Below are 17,859 nucleotides of genomic sequence, written 5' to 3'. Positions count from 1 at the left end.
GGATACCCGCGCAATTTCATCAACAGATGCCTAAGGGAAAGACAACAAAACAAGGACATGCCGCAACCCAAAGGACTAGCCACACTACCATACATCAAGACCATTTCCGAACTGACAGCCAATATACTGCGACCACTAGGACTCATAACAGCACACAAACCAACAACCACTCTCAGACAACAACTCACCAGAACGAAGGACCCAATACCCAGCATGAGCAAAACCAATGTAGTGTACAAAATCCCATGCAAGGTCTGCACAAAACACTACATAGGACAAACAGGAAGACAGCTAACGATCCACATCCATGAACACCAACTAGCCACGAAACGACACGACCAGCTATCCTTAGTAGCCACACACGCAGATGACAAGCAACACGAATTCGACTGGGACAACACTACTATTGTAGGACAAGCCAAACAGAGAACAGTCAGGGAATTCCTAGGGTCATGGCACTCATCCACAGATTCATTCAATAAGCACATTGACCTGGACCCAATATACCGACCACTGCAGCGGACAGCTGGAACTGACAACCGGAAGCAGCAGATTCAAACCACTACAAATGCCGGAGGAAAGATCACAGAAGCGCTTCACAGGAGGCTCCCAAGCACTGAGGATGTCACCTAGACAGGGGACGAAACGTCTGCAACACAAATTCCCAGCTCGGCGAACAGAACCACAACACTGATTGGATTCCTCATAATTTGAGCACCTCTATTAATGCTACTGTCAATCATCTGCGCTGAAGGAAAACAACCATAACTTAACAAATATGCCCATACTTCTTTTTATTTGTTCATGGGATGTCTGTGTCGCTGGCTAGGCTAACATTTATTGACCATCCATGATTGGTCAGGAAAATATAACTGAATTGCCTATAAAGCCTTCACATCCTTCCTAAATTGGGCACAATACTTTAGTTGAGACCAAAGCAATATGTTTTACTAAGGTTTAACATTCCGACATTGCTTTTGTACACTCTGCAACTTTTTACAGAGCCCAGGATCCTGTTTGCTTTTTTAATCACTCTCTCAACCAACTTTGCCCACTGTAATGGCTTTTGCACATATATCCCCAGATCTGTCAGTTAATGCACCCATGCAGCCTTCCAACAAAAATGCTTTCTTTGACTTTGAAACAAACTGAATCAAGGGGGTTGAAATTACAATTTTCAGATTAACTTCAAATTTCAAAAAGAACATCTGATCATGATTGGCAGTATCTGTGAAGAGAAATTAAAGTTAACATTTCGGATTCAGTGACCCTTCCTCACAAGTGTTCTGAGAAAGGGTCACCAGATCCAAAATGTTATCTGATTTCTCTTCACAGATGCTGCCAGACCTGCTGAACTTTTCCAGCAACTTCTGTTTTTGTTCCTAATTTACAACGTCCGCAGTTCTTTCAATTTTTATTTCTGATCATGACTCATTTGTGTAGAATTCAGCAGCTAATTCAAAATGCAACACTGGCAGGAACTTTGGATTCAATCTCTGAGTTAAGAAACAGTACATTATAAGCAAAGATAAACGAATTCAAACCTATAGTTTAAATAGAGTGGATGTTGAAAATTTAATAAGAATTTGAAATTTGGGAGATTTGTAGCTCGGGTTGTTGTGGTTCTGTACGCCAAGCTGGGAATTTGTGTTGCAGACGTTTCGTCCCCTGTCTAGGTGACATCCTCAAGACAGGGGACGAAATGTCTGCAACACAAATTCCCAGCTCGGCGAACAGAACCACAACAAGAATTTGAAATACACAGTTGATTTGGTCAATTGTTCAAATAAATAACCAGTTACATTTTGTACATACTGATCATTTTGTTTTGATTCCTGAATTATCTCCTGTCAAACTATTAAACTTAGTTGTTCTCTTGTGATATGTTCAAGGTCTTCCAGCAAATGCCCTATATTTTCTGACCTTTTCTCACATATATTAATTAAAATATATTAACATTAAGGGTTTTGAAAGGATTATTATCTTCTAAATTACAAAATCCAAAATATATACACAGATCATTCAATGTAGCAACATTGGCCGAGGCTACATTTTTAAAAATTCAATCAAAACCCTCTAGGGGTTTATTAATCAATATGTATTCCAGTATTAAAAAGATTTTGACACTTTATAATATTTGCCTCAAAACTGTTGTTGCAGAACAAGTAAATGGACCAAATTGTTTGGAGTTTAAAAGATTGGTCGGTGATCTTATTCAATCAAAGATTCGGAGGGGATTAGCTGAGCGGATACTGAAAAGATACTTCCTCTTTGGGTAAACCTAGAACTAGGAGGCACTGTTTAAAACTAAAAGGGTCTCCAATGGAGCTGTGGCGAAGAAGAAGACTGTTTACTTTCCCAGAAGATCTACTAGTCTTTGGTATTCTCTTATATACTCAAGGCTGAATTAGATAGATTTTAAAATCTATCGCATAGTCCAGGGTTATAGGGAGCAAGCAAGAAAGAGTTAAGGCATCAGTTATGATCTTGCTGATTTGTCAAGCTGGCTCAGGGGCCCAAATAGCCAAACGCCTGTTCCTAATTCTCTGTATTCTGCTGCAAGTTTCCATAACCTGATCTCTTGTAGCCAGTTTATAGTAAGTTAATGGCCACAAAGATTAGCTTTTCCAATGAGCCATGGCACCTGTCATGTGTCTAACTCTGGTCACCAAAAATGCACCAACAACTGCAGAACTCCATGAAGCCTACTTATAATAACAAGTCATAGCAGGACATCACTGACAGGATTGCGATAATTCTTCAGAGTCAGAATCTGGTGCTTTATGGCGTCATCAACAGGTAACGCACCTAAATATCTCACATGGGCAATTCACAGTTGCAAGCTGAGTGGCACGCACGCAAAGCAAGTGCAGTGTAAATACACAACAATAGCGTTCTAGATTTCTAAACCAGAATCTACTTAGCAGAATTAATGTGCCTTTGGTGCCAGGAAATTGCAATTTCTTCAATTATGGGTCAAGACTCTGAAATGAAAAATAAAGGCTCAGAACTGGGGAAGGTTGGCTTTAATGTGATAAGACTGGATCTGGCCAAAGTGGAGGGAAGCAACTACTTGCAGGAAAATTTACATTAGAGCAGTGGAGTTATTCAAAAGGATAACATTGACAGTGCTGAGTCAACATGTTCCCGGAGAAGTGCAGGGCGGGATGAACAAGTCCAGAGTAACCCGAATGTCAAGTAAAGCTCGTTGCAGATACCCAGGTCTCAAAACAGTGGATGACCTAGAAAGTGTGAGGGTGGTTATTTAAATAAAGTAGGAGAACAAAGAAGGGACATGAAAAAACACTGGGAGGTAACATTAGAGGAAAAACCAACAATGTTTCATAAGTATATTGGGGCAAGAGAACAACTAGGGCAAGATTTAGGGTCCATTAGGGACAAATATGACAATTTTATGGATGGAGCTGGACGACACAGCTGAGGTTTTCAACAGGTACTTTTCATCTGCATTCACTATAGGGAAAGACAGTGTAAGCATTGTAATTACAGAGGGTGACTGCATTTATTTGAACAATTAATATTAAGATGGAGAGGTATCAGCAGTTTTAGCAGGCTTGAAATTGGATAAATCCCTTGGTTCAGGTCAGAAGTATCCAGACTCCTGTAGGAACCAAGGGAGGAGATTACAGGGGCTTTGACATTAAATCTCTATTTCTCTCTAGATACGGGAGGGATGCCAGAGGACTGCAAGACAACTAATGTTGTAGCATTATTGTTTTAAGAAGGGTAGTTGGGATAAACCAAGAAACTATGAGCAAATGAGTTTAACATCAGTTGTACAGAAACGACTGAAAAAGATTCTGAGCAACTAAATCAATGTACACTTGCAGAGGTATAGTTTAATCAAAGGTAGTCAACATAGTTTTATCACTGGGATATCATGTCCAACAAATTTGAATTTTGAGGAATGACTAGGTGTGTAGATGAAGCTAGTACAGTTGATTTAAAGCTTTAGACAAGGTCATGTGAGGCAGAATCATTAAGAAGCGAAGAGTCCACAAGACGCAAGGCAGTTTGCTAAACTGAATCTAAAATTGGCTTTGTGGCAGGAAGCAAAGGGTGATGATCAAAGGACAATGATCAAAGGGCACTGGGTCCCTTGTTCTTTGTTATGTACATCAATGAACTGGACATGAACATAGGACGTATGATCAGTTTGTTTGCAAATGACACTAAAATTGGTGGTGACAAAAACAGCAGGGATGTCATCTTAGACTGTAGGACGATATAGACCGGCTGATCAATGGCAAGTGGAATTTCATTCTGAAAATTGACAGATGATGCATTTTAATTGACCTTGTTGAGGTGTACAGACCGCATGGTTCAAGAAGGTTGCTAACACAACTTCAGGTAAACTAGACATAGGCAATAAATGCCAACCTTGCCAGCAATCATGTTCAGAGGAAGAATTTGTAGAAGTTATATTTTATCAATACCAATTTATGAAAAACAAAAAAAAGTCCTTTTAAATTTTTAAAAAGACATGAACAATGTTTATCAAATACATGTTAACCTACTGACGTGTGAAGAACTCAAAAATTGGTTGACCACTGATCTAGCAGTTCCACATGTAGAATAAGCTAAATACCCATTCATTGAACTCAGACCTAACATACATCAGCTCACCCCACTTCAGTGTATTTAATACCATAATGCAATTGCTCAAGCTGATATTACCCAAAGAGATCATAAAATACAATATAGAATAAGTATACTTCCAAGGATTTTAAGTTCAATACTCACCTACACATTTTTCAGCTAATTCATCAAGGAAACCCTGCAACAGTTTTGGATTCCAGTCTCTGGTATGTATTTGAAATATGTGCTTTCGTGCCTAAATGGTCAACAAAAAGAACCAAATACAATGTTCGTACTTTATGACTTCAAAACATTAACTATGGTCCATTTTGAATTCCTAAATAATAATGTTTTCAGTCTCCATCTTGCAGGGTCAGAGCAATACTCTAATAAAACAAAATTCTCAAAGTAGATCTTTAATAATTTAAAAGATAAATTAAGATAAATTGTGCCACATGCACAAAATTGGCTATTAAGTATTAGAAATTAGAAATGTAAGATAACTGCCCCTTTCTCCTGTTCTCAGGGATTGAGTTCTGTCTTGGTCCCCATGTTGCTAATTTCACATGAACAATAGCTGTTAGAACTTAGAGTTTCTGTGAGAGATGACATTGCTGAAGCTACTTAGTTGTTTCCGAGGGCAGGAATGAACAAAGAAAGAGCGCACCATCATAACCCAGGTCACATCACAACAGGCAAAGTTTCGGAATACCAGTGCTGAAGCAGGTGCTGGAGTTATACTATTTTTATTATTCATCCCCCTCACATCACAATATATCATGCAATTGTGGTGAAAGATGTCCTATATATAATTTTGAGATTTGGATTTTAAAATAGAGATAGATGGTTGTACGCCAATTCTGCGGGGTTTTTTTGAACAATGTCAGAGAATCAATTTGGAACACTGACCTAACTGTATAAATTCTGAGAAAACATCTGAGAAGACAGCATTAGAGAACTTGTGATGTTAACAAATAAAATATTTGTACTGTTGAGTTCAAGGTAGGCAAAATAAACATATGAGAGCAATCTGTTTAGTGGTGATTTCAGAAGAGAAGATTCAAAGTTTTAGTTCAGAGATTAACAGTTTTCCTCATAAAAGGAGGATACAATTTTTCAATTCAAGTCCAGTAATCAGTCACTTCAGTTCATGCCAGCATATTGGGGAAGGAATGAAAATAACATGTCAACAATCCAAAGAAAAGAAATCGGAAAGGATCAATTAATTAACATTTCTAAATACCGATAGGAATGCTATGTTTCTGATATTGACTCAGTGTAATAGATGGTGTTGGAAAACACCAAAGTCACCATAATTTGGCAAAATTAAATTTGAGTTTCATGGTGGGTTCCCTTGCGACATTTTTTCATATTATTGTCCCAGTCAAGCCTCAGGAACTTCCTCACTTATGGCAACCCTCTCACCCAATGCTAACCCGATTCTCCCACGTGCCTTAGCCAGAAGTACTTGCCACTGCTCAAATATCCAGGTACATATTAGCATCCCTGGTATCAGTGCCATGTTTAAAATGCCACTGCACATCTGCTCAACAGGTCCCCTGCATGTTTGCAGACATTCACCTAGGCATTACTGAGAAGGGTAAATTGCCCACAAAGTGGAGTGCCAAGGGTCTGAAGGTCCTGCTGGACAAGATGGTCCAGATAAGGACTATCCTCTTTTCCCAAACATCGACAGAGCAGGCCACACCACAAGACCTTGCCAGCACGGCCAGAGGTTATGAACAAGACAGTACCTGTCTCTAGTACCCCGAGCAACACTGAGAAGAGCAAGAAGGTAAATGACCTTCTTCGTTCTGCCAGGATAAGTGCCACCATCTGCTCTCGCTACTTTACACACCTCCCACCTAGTTAACAGTAAGTGAAGAAGATGTTACATTTTCTACCACTCTCATTATCACAGGCATATTCCCTCACTTACTGTTACCCACACAATTCAGCCCCACCACCAACCCTGTAATGCCACTGTGCTGGATCACTTACTTGGATCACTTCATCACCTTTTCCACACTTGTACCAGCATCAACAGCTCTGCATTCAATTTCTTGTGTGTGAATATATTTCAGCTACCTAATTCAACAATGACTCAACAAACTCAACAGTGCTTCAGTGCTGTAAAAGCTATGACTTTCTGGAAATGCAAGTTCAAATCAGAAAGAGGAGCAAAGGAATGTAGGGCTACTGTTTCACAAATTTTAAGAATGATCAGCAATTAGAAGGCTTTAAAAATGCATCAAAGGCACTGGGGTTCATTGTTAGAAAATACTGAAAGACAGAAGGGTTGACTTAAATAAGCACAGCATCTCAATTCAACCACACTCAAGAAAGCTACGCCAAGTTTGATCTGCCTATTATGGAGAAAATAAACAGAAACTGAAGAAGATGAAAAAAAAGGGTTTCAAAGTGATCTGAAGTGCGCATTTATAACCATTAGGACAGACCGTGAGGTCAGAGCTCTTTTCCCTGGAAAAGGTGAAAAGTGACTAGATGACCTTTAAAATTACAAAGGGATTTGATCGGGTAAACAAAGAAAAAGATTCCTCTTCTAGACAGAACTGAACTATGGTTCATAAATATTAGATAGTCACCGATAACTTTAACACAACAATAACTTCTTTTTGTACAGTCCCTTCAATATAGAGAAACTTATTTACCAGAAGAAGTTAATGAAATGAGCATTAAAGATGCATTTAAGCAAAAGATAAATAAGTACACAAAGTAAAAAGGAATAAAGGATTTGCTAGCAGAGTTAGATGAAGGAGGCTCAAGAGGTACACAAACACAAGAATAAACTAGCCTTCAAGTCCACAATACTGATAGAGTCATAGAGATGTACAGCATGGAAACAGACCCTTCGGTCCAACCCATCCATGCCGACCAGATATCCCATCCCAATCTAGTCCCACCTGCCAGCACCCAGCCCATATCCCTCCACACCCTTCCTATTCATATACCCATCCAAATGCCTTTTAAATGTTGCAATTGTACCAGCCTCCACCACTTCCTCTGGCAGCTCATTCCATATACGTACCACCCTCTGCGTGAAAAAGTTGCCTCGTCGGTCTCTTTTATATCTTTCCCCTCTCACCCTAAACCTATGCCCTCTAGTTCTGGACTCCTCAACCCCAGGGAAAAGACTTAGTCTATTTACCCTATCCATGCCCCTCATAATTTTGTAAACCTCTATAAGGTCACCCCTCAGCATCCGACACTCCAAAGACAATTTGAGTTGTGGCAATAGATTTTTAAGAAATACAGTTTAGAGAACTGAAAGAACAAAACTAGATTCCTTCTATTAATCTTGCGTCTTTGTGCACCTCTTGCCTATATTTACCACTGTAAAATCCAGTAGAGATGCACAGAAAATAAAGGAGCATTAAAAATGAGACACCAATATTTCATTACCAGTAACACCTATTGATACTTTAGCACATATCCATCATGCAACGGTTCAGTAAACGTGTTGCTTTATAGCAACAGTATTACTGTTTTACTGAAACTGCTGAGGGAACACAGGAAACACCAAAAAACACCATTTCCCATAAGTTACAGTAAGATTACAATATAAAGCTCCACTTAAGAAATAATACCTCAAAAATTTTCCAATACCTTTTTATCAGGCAGGTTAAAGAGGAATTCTCTGTCAAAACGACCTGGTCTCCTGAGCGCGGGGTCAATGGAATCAAGTCTATTTGTAGCACCGATTATAACTACTTCGCCTCTATTATCCAGTCCATCCATCAGTGCCAGTAATGTGGATACTATAGAGCTGATAAAGAAATAGGAGTAACCTTACACAAGAATAAATAAGCAAAACACATTATAATTAACTCTAACATCACATAGATGTACAATATTGGAAGAAAACATTCAATGAAAATGTACAATTTCTTAAAATTGTTCTTGTCTACGTCACTAGTTTTGCCTTAAATTCTCATCCAGAGTACACATGATGGCTACATTATGGGACCACAAGAGCACACAACAATCAAGTTGCCTATAATAAGAAAAATAACCTGATCAGAAATAGTTCCTCATCAGGCTATTCCAATGATGTTGGCAACAAAGCACTGTTCAAGTTAAATATTGGAAGAAACTATAGATTTCTAACAGATCAACTTTCAAAATGAATCCAAAAAAGGAAATTCAACCATAAAATCTGATTAAGTATTGAAGAGTTTTGATTCAAGAATTTTCTTTAAAAAAGATTTCACATAGCAATACTTAATAAACTACCTTAACTTTATCATCTGTACTCATATAATCAAATGGAAATAAAAATTTGTGGTACTGTGAACAATTTTGTAAAACAGCAAATAATGCTGTCAACTTATTTTAATAAAATTAGTTAAATGAGTAAGTTTACAAGCAAAACAAAATGTATTGACCATGGTATATTTGGACTTTCCAAAAGAGTTTGCGAATTTTACAAAAGACCTGGTTCAAAAACCAAAATATGTTGGCAAAAGTCATATGACACCAGGTTATAGTCCAATAGGTTTGTATGAAATCACAAGCTTTCGTAATGCTGCTCCCTCCTCATCTGATAAATAAACCTGTTGGGCTATAATCTGGTATCATGTGACTTCTGAGATTGGACCGGGGTGGACAATCATTGTCCCAACAGTGCCAATGACTGCATAAGTAAAACAGTCGATAGACTGAAAGAAACAGAAAAACAAAATGTGCGTTTTTCACATTGACAGCTATCAAGAGACATACAGCAAATAAATTCACAAATACATTCCTACACAATGTCATCCTCTTCAATTTTCATAACGTTATTCACCACTAATTAGCAATGTATCCAAACCTCTCAAATAAAACAATGTGGAATAATCTTCCTTACCATTAATTTGAATAGTCTAGACACACTGTCATTAAAATGTTGCAAGTGGAATGACATATGAAATTAGGGGAGTTTTACTGCAGCTGTAGTGAAAATACATCTAGAATATGTGTGCAGTTTTGGCCTTCTCATTTGGAGAAGAATTAATTTTATTAGAAGCAGTTCAGAGATAGTTCACAGAACTCAATCCTGGGGTCAGGGAAGGATTGAAGTATTTTATGAGAAAAGGTTGGACAGATTGGGTGGTGATCTGTCCGCTGGAGTTTAGAATGAGTGGTATCTTATTGAAACACAAGATCTTGAGTAGAATTAACAAACTGGAGACAGGAACGATGTCTTCATTTGTGGGGGAGACGAAAACTAAAAGATACAATTAAGCTGAAGAGGTCTCCCCTTTTAAGTCAGACAAGAATCAGACTGGTTTCTTTCAAACAGTCATCAATCTGTAGTTTTTTTTTTTCCCCAAAGAAAGCAAAGGAGATTGGAGAACTGAATGTATTTATATCTGAATTAGACAGATAATGACAGACATGGATTCAAAATTAAGGGGAGAGTACAGATGGAAGGTTGAATTGAGACCACAACCAGATCAGACAGGATCTTGTTGAATGACAGAACAGTCTCAAATGACTGAATGCCTAATCTTGCTCCCAAGTCCTCTGGGCCCAACACAATAATTTTAAATATTCTAGTATTAGGTAATTATGTTAATAAAGCTGCACCTACCCCACAACAGCTGGACCAGATGGCTCAAAATTCCCCATCAACATGATGCTAAGTTTAACATTTAATATGAATTGTGTGACACAAGTGGCATGAGTTACATATAGCTTATTTTTGAGTTCAAATTTCTGAATTTGTACTAGTGGTATTTGGGTTGTGTGGGTCTCTGAAGGGGTTTATGATTAACCTTTAATTATTTTTGTAACTATGGCGATGGCTTTTTAAAACAGTCCCAAGAGAAGTAGTTTTGGAAGAGAGTGGGAATTTATTTATATTGGGACAGTTTACATGTAAAAAAGAACTAAACAGCATTCATCTTTTATTCAGAGAATTCTGGAATTTTATTTTTGGGCACAGGGTATACACCCATAGCTGGGAAAATAAAGTTTTATTTTGTTCCAGTTGGGACAATTCTGCAACAGTCTTTAGTGGAGCTGGATGTGCAAAGCAGTTGCTCCCCAGAAAGACAGATGCTAGTTTAAAATTGTTAAAATATGTTACCTCAGGGTAAGGTACAAGTTCCACAACAGAAGTGCTTGAAGGGGTTATCAAAGTGTAAGCTCAAAAAACATGATAAATCAAGGAAGAGGCCAAAAGATTCTCAAAACAGGGAACTGAGGACACATCTAAGACAAACCATATGTGGGCTAGAGAAGGATATTCTCTAATGTTTGAGTACTCTAGTGGTACGTTTTTGGGATTAATGGGATTGTGCTTTTACTGAGTGTTTTAACATCATTAAATATGTGCTACATGCAATTGGTTTGGTTTATTAGTTTGGTCTATCTTCACTGCTTTTGCAAAATACTCTGTGTGATTGTGAAACCCATTTGTGTTGCAGGAAAGACTACCTCATGGAAAAGCAAAAGATTTCATGTATCAGGCCAGTTTTCAGTCTGCTATCTGATCTGTCCAGTAATAACATCAGTTGGAATCAGAACAATTAAACTTTCTAGTGAAAGCAATGTTCCAACTTTGCATGTGTGAAGTGATCAGTGAACTACTCAAGTCAAATCATAAATTTAATGAGGACCAAACAGTAAGTTGTTGGTAAATTCTATTATATATTGTAAATATTAGAGGGTAACAGACATTGGGAAAAATAGACACTAACTGAGATATGTTTAACAATTAGGTATAGAGACAAACAATATGAAATCAGACTCTTTGGTCCAACTCATCCATGCCAACCGTGTTTCCAAACTAAACTAGTCCTATCTGCTTGTAAGTGGCAGATAGCCTTCCAAACCTTATCTAAATGTCTTTTAAATGCTGTAAAACCCGCATCTATCATTTCCTCCGGCAGTTCATTTAACACATGAACCACTGTGTGTAAGAAAGGTGCCCCTCATGTCCTTTTTAAAGCTTTCTCCTCTCATCTTAAAAATATGTCCCCTAGTTTTGAGCTCGCCCACCCCAGGGCAAAGATCCTTGCCATTCACCTTATCTATGCCTCTCATGACATCATAAATCTCAATAAGGTCAACCTCCTGTGCTCCAGGACAAAAAGGTCCAGCCTATGTTTATAATTCTAAACCTCCATTCACTGTAAGCCAGTAAACCTTTTCTGAACCCTCTACAATTTAATAATATCCTTCCTCTTGCAGGGAAACCAGAACTGCACCAGTATTCCTAAGAAACCTCAACATGACACACCAATTCCTCTACAAAGATCTGAGCAATGAAAGCAAGAATAGTCTTCTTTATCACCCTCTCTGCCTGTGATGCAAATTTCAAAGAATTATGTACCTGAACACTTGTCTCTGCTCTACAACAGTACCCAAGTCCTACCAGTAATAAGTCCTATCCTTGTTTCTTTTACCAAAATGCAATACCTTGTATTTATCCAAATTAAACTCCATCCAACACCCCTCAGTCCACTGATCCAAATGACCAAGATCTCTTTGTAATCTGAGATAATCTTTTTCACTGTCCACTATACCACCAATCTGGTGTCATCTACAAACTTACTAACCACACCATATTCTCTTCTAAATGGTTTACAAAGCGAAGCCAGTACTAATCCTTATGGAAGGCTGCTGGTCACAGGCCTCCAGTCCGATAAACAATCCTCCACAACCATCCTCTGTCTGCTACGTCAAGACCAATTGGCAGATCATCCTGAATCACATGTGATCTAGCTTTATTATTTAGTCTACCACATGGAAGGTTTGCTAATGGCCATGTAAACAACGTACACTGCACTGCCCTCAATCTTTTTGATTACTTCCTCAAAAAACTCAATCAAGTTTGTGAGACATGACTTCCCCTGGACAAATGCATACTAACTATTCCTAATCATACCTTGCCTCTCCAAATGCATGTGAATCCTATCTTTCAGAATCACCTCCAACAATTTAACCATCACCAACATTAGGTTCACAGGTCTCTAGTTCCCAGAGACCTTACAGCTTTTCTTAAATAAAGGCACAACATTAGTCACTCTCCAGTCTTCTGGCACCTCATCCGTGGTTATAGACAATACAAATATCTCTGCTGGGACGCACAATTTTTTCCCTAACTTCGCACAACATCCTGGGATACACTTGATCAGGTCTCAGAGATTTATCTACCTTCATGTTGTCGAAGACATCAAGCACTTCTTCTGTAATGTGAACTGTTTTCAAAACATCAATATTTGTGACTCTGAGTTCTCTCGATTCCGTTTCTTTGTCCACAGTAAATTGTTCTGGACATTTTTATCAACACGAGACAAGGAATTATTTTGGATGCTATGAAGCAACATTGCAAATGCATTTGATAAGAAGTATAGTAGTATCTTGCTAGCTGTATGAACCACAATTATCCTCTCTCATAATTACAGCATTTCTTTTCACTCTGATGCAAGTCTAAATGTTAAGACTCCAAAAAATATTATCACAGAATTCATAAAACAATACCTATGAATTTGATCTTGTCTGCTTGAACGAACTGGTGCCAGACCATCAATTTCATCAAAAAATATAATTGAGGGACGCATTAAGTAAGCCTGCCAGAAGAAAGCAAAGATTGTGAATTATGTCTGTATGTTAAGATTTACAATAGTGCATATAAAAAAATTAGAAAACATGTTGCCACTTGCTTTGTTTACCTGGTCAAAGAGGAGCCTAAGTTGTCGTTCAGACTCCCCTACCCATTTGCTGAGACAATCTGCGCCTTTCCGCATGAAGAATGAAACCTTCTTGTCTCCTAGGCTGCATTCATTAGCCAGTGCTCTAGCTACCAAAGTTTTGCCAGTTCCAGGTGGTCCATAGAATAAACATCCCCTACACCATCCAACAAAATAATTCATAAATGCACATCAGTATCTAGATATAGTTTAACATTAACTTCGGATATTGAAATTCACAATTCTTCGGATGGTCTAATCCAAAACATTTTCCTTCCCTTCTCTCCATCTGGTTTACTACATCCCATAAAAAGACAAACAGGGATGTGATTTAATGATTCATACCAAGTGTTTGCTTTTAAAATAGATAAGTATGAGAACAAGACTTCACTTTTTATGAATAAACATACTACAGTAAATAAATATTGCTAAAGTAATAACACTGCAAAAGTATTTAAATTTAGTTTTGACTAAAACTACTGAACCATACTTTTACATTTTAATCATGCACCTCATGATTTGTTTTAATATCCACAGTACCTATCAACGTTAAAGAGGGTGCAAGTGCAGTGTGACCTGCATGTATACTCATACAAATCACTGAATGTGATAGAACAGGTGGAGAGAGCAGTTAATAAAGCATAAAGTATCTTGAGCTTTATTAATAGGGCATAGAGTAAAAGAACAAAGAGGTGATGTTGAACTTGTACAAGATGCTAGTTAGATCTCAGCCGCAGTATTGTGTGCAGTTCTGGGAACTACAGTACAGGAAGGATGTGAATGGAGGAAGTGCAGAAGTGTTTTACAAGAATGGTTCCAGGAAAGAGAATACAGTTTTGAAGACAAGTTGGAGGGCTTCAGACTGTTCTCCTTGGAGAGAAGTCCAAAAGGAGATCTGACAGAAGTTTCCAACATCATGAGGGGGTCTGGACAAATTAGGTAGGGAGAAACTCATAAAAGGATTAAGACCAAGAGTTTGCAGATTTGAAGTGATTTGCAAAGAAAAAGCAAATATTATGTGGCAAAATACTTCAAATAACAAGTTGCTCTAGTCTGGAATGCAATACCTACAAGCAAGGCGAAGGCAGATTCAATTGAGGTATTCAAGAGGGCATTAGTTGATTTGAATAAATGTGAATGTTATGGGAAAATAGGAAAGCAAATGGCCCAAAGTCATGACGCTCATTTAGAGAAATGATGTAAACACAATGGGCCAAATGACCTCCCTCTGTGCAGTAATACATCTGTGATGTCACAAAACAGCTGAAGACACTGGATATTGCAAAGACTCTGGGCTCTGACAACATTCTGATAACTGTACTGAGAGTTGTGCTCCAAAACTCTCCATACCCCTAGTTAAGCTGTTCCCGTACAGCTACAAAACGCATCTACCCAAAAGTGTGAAACATTGTCCAGTTAATGCTGTCCACAAAAGGAACAAATCTAACCTGGCCAATTACCATCATACCAGTCTATTTTTTGATTATCAGCAAAGCAATGAAAGATTTGCTGACAATATTATTAAGTGACACCTGCTCAGCAATAACCTGCTCACTGTGTTCAGTTTGGGTTCTGTCATGGCGACTCAGCTTCTGACTTCATTACAGCCTTAGTTCAAACATAGAGAAAGAGCTAAAATGCAGAGGCGCAGTGAGAGAGGCTGCCTTTGTTGGATTATGGTTTCAAGGAGCCCTAGTAAAACTAGAGGCAATAGGAATCTGGTTCAGGGTTACAGACTCTCTGCTGGTTGAAGTCATACTTACCACAGAGGAAGAAGTTGTTGTTGTTGAACAATCATCTCAGTCATGAGTTCCTCAGCATTGTTTCCAAGGCCCAACCAGCTTCATATTCTTCATGAATAATTCTCCCACCATCATAACAACAGAAGTGGGGATGACTGTACACTGTTCAGCACCAACCACAATTCCTCAGATACTGAAGCAGCCTTTACCATAGGCAGAAAGACCTGGACAGGCTTTGGCCAGTAAGTGGCAAGAAACATGGATAACCAGCAAAAGTCAGGCAAACATCACCAACTAAAGGGGATCTAACCATCATCCATGACATTTAGCAGCATTATATTCAAGAATTCTATTCTCACAACACCCTGGGGGCTACCATTGACCAGACAATGAACTGGATTTGCCATATGAATCAAGTGGCTACAAGAACAATCAGAGGTTAGGGATTCTGTAGTGGGTAACTTATCTCTTGTCTCCCAAATGCCTGTTCACTATCTATAAGAAACAAGTGATAATATACTACCTGCCTGGATGACTGCAGCCCCGACACTCATAGGACAAAGAAGTTTAAACTGAAGGTGGTCAATAAGATAGAATCAGGTGATGACTACACCTTATTGACCCCCTTCAACATTCATCTTGTTCACCACCAACACAATGGCAACAGCATCTACCATTTACAAAATGCACTGCAGCAACTAAACAAGCTTCCTTCAATAGCACTGACTAAACTTGAAAATTCTGCCACTTTGAAGGACAAGAGCAGCAAATGTATGCAACACTGCTAAAGGGGAGTGAAAAGAGTGGAATGATGTGTTTTAATTTTTCAATTGTCACCAGACATGAGATATGTGCCAGAAGACTGGGAAATGGAATATCCCCTTGCTCAAGAAACAATTCAAATCAGTTTAACATCAGTGATTGGTTACCTTGCAGTAAACACAAGACCAGAATGCTATTGTCAAGCATTTGCTTACCACACAAATAAGGAATGTGATAGGTGTTTCAGTGCCAGTGTATGCCAGGTGAGCAGGTAGTTAAGTGAAGCTGAACCCACGAGATGGTCAGCCGTGATCTCAACGACTGGCAGAGCAGGTTCAATGGGGCAGATGGCCTACTCCTGTTCCTATTTCTTATGTTTTTATGTACGTAGGCTGATAACTGGCAGACAATACATCTCTTTGACCATTTGCAATGTGCAGCAGGCTAATCATGCACAACTAGCTCATGTTTGCTGACCTCAGAACACGATATCATACAGTAAATGTGATTTTGGTATTGTCATTATTGCCAATAAATAACTCTGACTGTGTTAAGAATTAAACTAGAAGCCAGTTTAAGATTATTAGGCTTGCAGTGAGATACATCTACATGTGCTGGAGGTTACATATATAATACAAAGGGACCTGTTCTTCACAAGCAAGAAATAATTTGTCAATATACTGTACATTTTTTCATGTGGAAATGGTTAGAGAGACTGTCAAATGCTCCTGCATTTCTCAGTAGAGACAAAAAAAACTGCAGATGCTGGAATCCAAAGTAGACAGTCAGGAGGCTGGAAGAACACAGCAAGCCAGGCAGCATCAGGTGGTGGAAAAGTCGACGTTTTGGGTGTAACCCTTCTTCAGGACTGGGGATGGGTGTAGGGGGTGCTGCAGATAAAAGGGGGAGGCAGGGCAAGGTGAAGACAAGTAGAGGGTACGACCTGGTTGGTCAATGGGAGGAATAAATTAGGTTTGTGGCAGGAAGGAATGGAAGGGAGTTATTTGAAATTGGAGAACTCAACGTTGAGTCCTCCAGGCTGTACGCTGCCCAGCAGATGATAAGGTGTTGTTCCTCCAATTTGCAGTGTGGTTCGTGGTGGCATTGGAGGAGGTCAAGGATGGAAAGGGAGTGGGAAGGGGAATTGAAATGGGCAGTGACTGGGAGGTACGGTTGGCCCCTGCGGGCCCGGCTGCAGTGCTCGACGAACCTTAAGTTTACGTTCAATCTCCACGATGTAGAGAAGACCACATCGGGAGTACCTGATTCAAACAACGTGCTTTTCCTCCTTCTGTCATCCAGACAGCCCTTCATCGCACCACCTCCATTCCCAGCTTCACTGCTCTAAACCCCAACCCCCCACCTCCCAATGCAATAAAGACAGAGTCCCCTTGTCCTCACCTACCACCCCACCAGTCTCTGCATCCAACTCATCATTCTTAAACACTTCCACCAACTCCAATTAGACTAAACCACCAAGAACATCTTCCCTTCCCCACCCATCTCTGCCTTCCGCAAGGACTGCTCCCTTCGACAGTCCTTGGTTTGCGCCAATCTCCCCACCAACCCCCCTGAACTCCCAGGTACCTTGCCCTGCATCCAGAAAAGATGCAAAACCTGCTGGTACACCAACACCTTCACCTCCATCCAGGGCCTCAAAATGTCTTCCCAGGTGAGACAGAGGTTCACCTGCCTCTCCTCCAACCTAGTTCACTGCATCAGGTGCTCCCAATGTGGTCTTCTCTCCATCGGGGAGACCGAATGTAAATTCAGGAAACAGTTCATCGAGCATCACAGCTGGGCCTGCAGGGGCCAACCAGATCTCCCAGTCACTGCCCATTTCAACTCCCCTTCCTACTCCCTTTCCAACATGACCATCCTTGGCCTCCTCCATCGTCATAACAAACCACACCGCAAATTAAAGGAACAAAACACCTCATCTTCTGCCTGGACAGCCAATAACCCGGAGGACTAAACATTGAGTTCTCCAATTTCAAATAACCTCTCTTCCCATCCCCTGACTCCTTTCCTAGCCCCTTCCACTCCTCTCTGCCACA

The 17,859-nt window shown here is 39.4% G+C and overlaps 1 protein-coding gene across 1 annotated transcript in view; it reads right to left on the bottom strand.

The window, feature by feature from the left end:
* atad2b (ATPase family AAA domain containing 2B) overlaps window positions 1-17,859 on the bottom strand; it is a 100,931-nt gene that overhangs the window by 53,221 nt on the left and 29,851 nt on the right. The window contains exons 13-16 of the mRNA XM_043687428.1: window positions 13,281-13,455; window positions 13,090-13,178; window positions 8,227-8,386; window positions 4,765-4,855 (exon numbers count right to left, since the gene is read on the bottom strand). Coding sequence (XP_043543363.1) covers window positions 4,765-4,855; window positions 8,227-8,386; window positions 13,090-13,178; window positions 13,281-13,455 — 515 coding nt within the window. The remainder of the gene's footprint in view (window positions 1-4,764; window positions 4,856-8,226; window positions 8,387-13,089; window positions 13,179-13,280; window positions 13,456-17,859) is intronic.

Source organism: Chiloscyllium plagiosum, chromosome 3 (assembly GCF_004010195.1).
Source record: "Chiloscyllium plagiosum isolate BGI_BamShark_2017 chromosome 3, ASM401019v2, whole genome shotgun sequence".
Taxonomy (NCBI): Eukaryota; Metazoa; Chordata; class Chondrichthyes; order Orectolobiformes; family Hemiscylliidae; genus Chiloscyllium; species Chiloscyllium plagiosum.
This window is presented reverse-complemented; position numbering and strand designations above follow the sequence as displayed.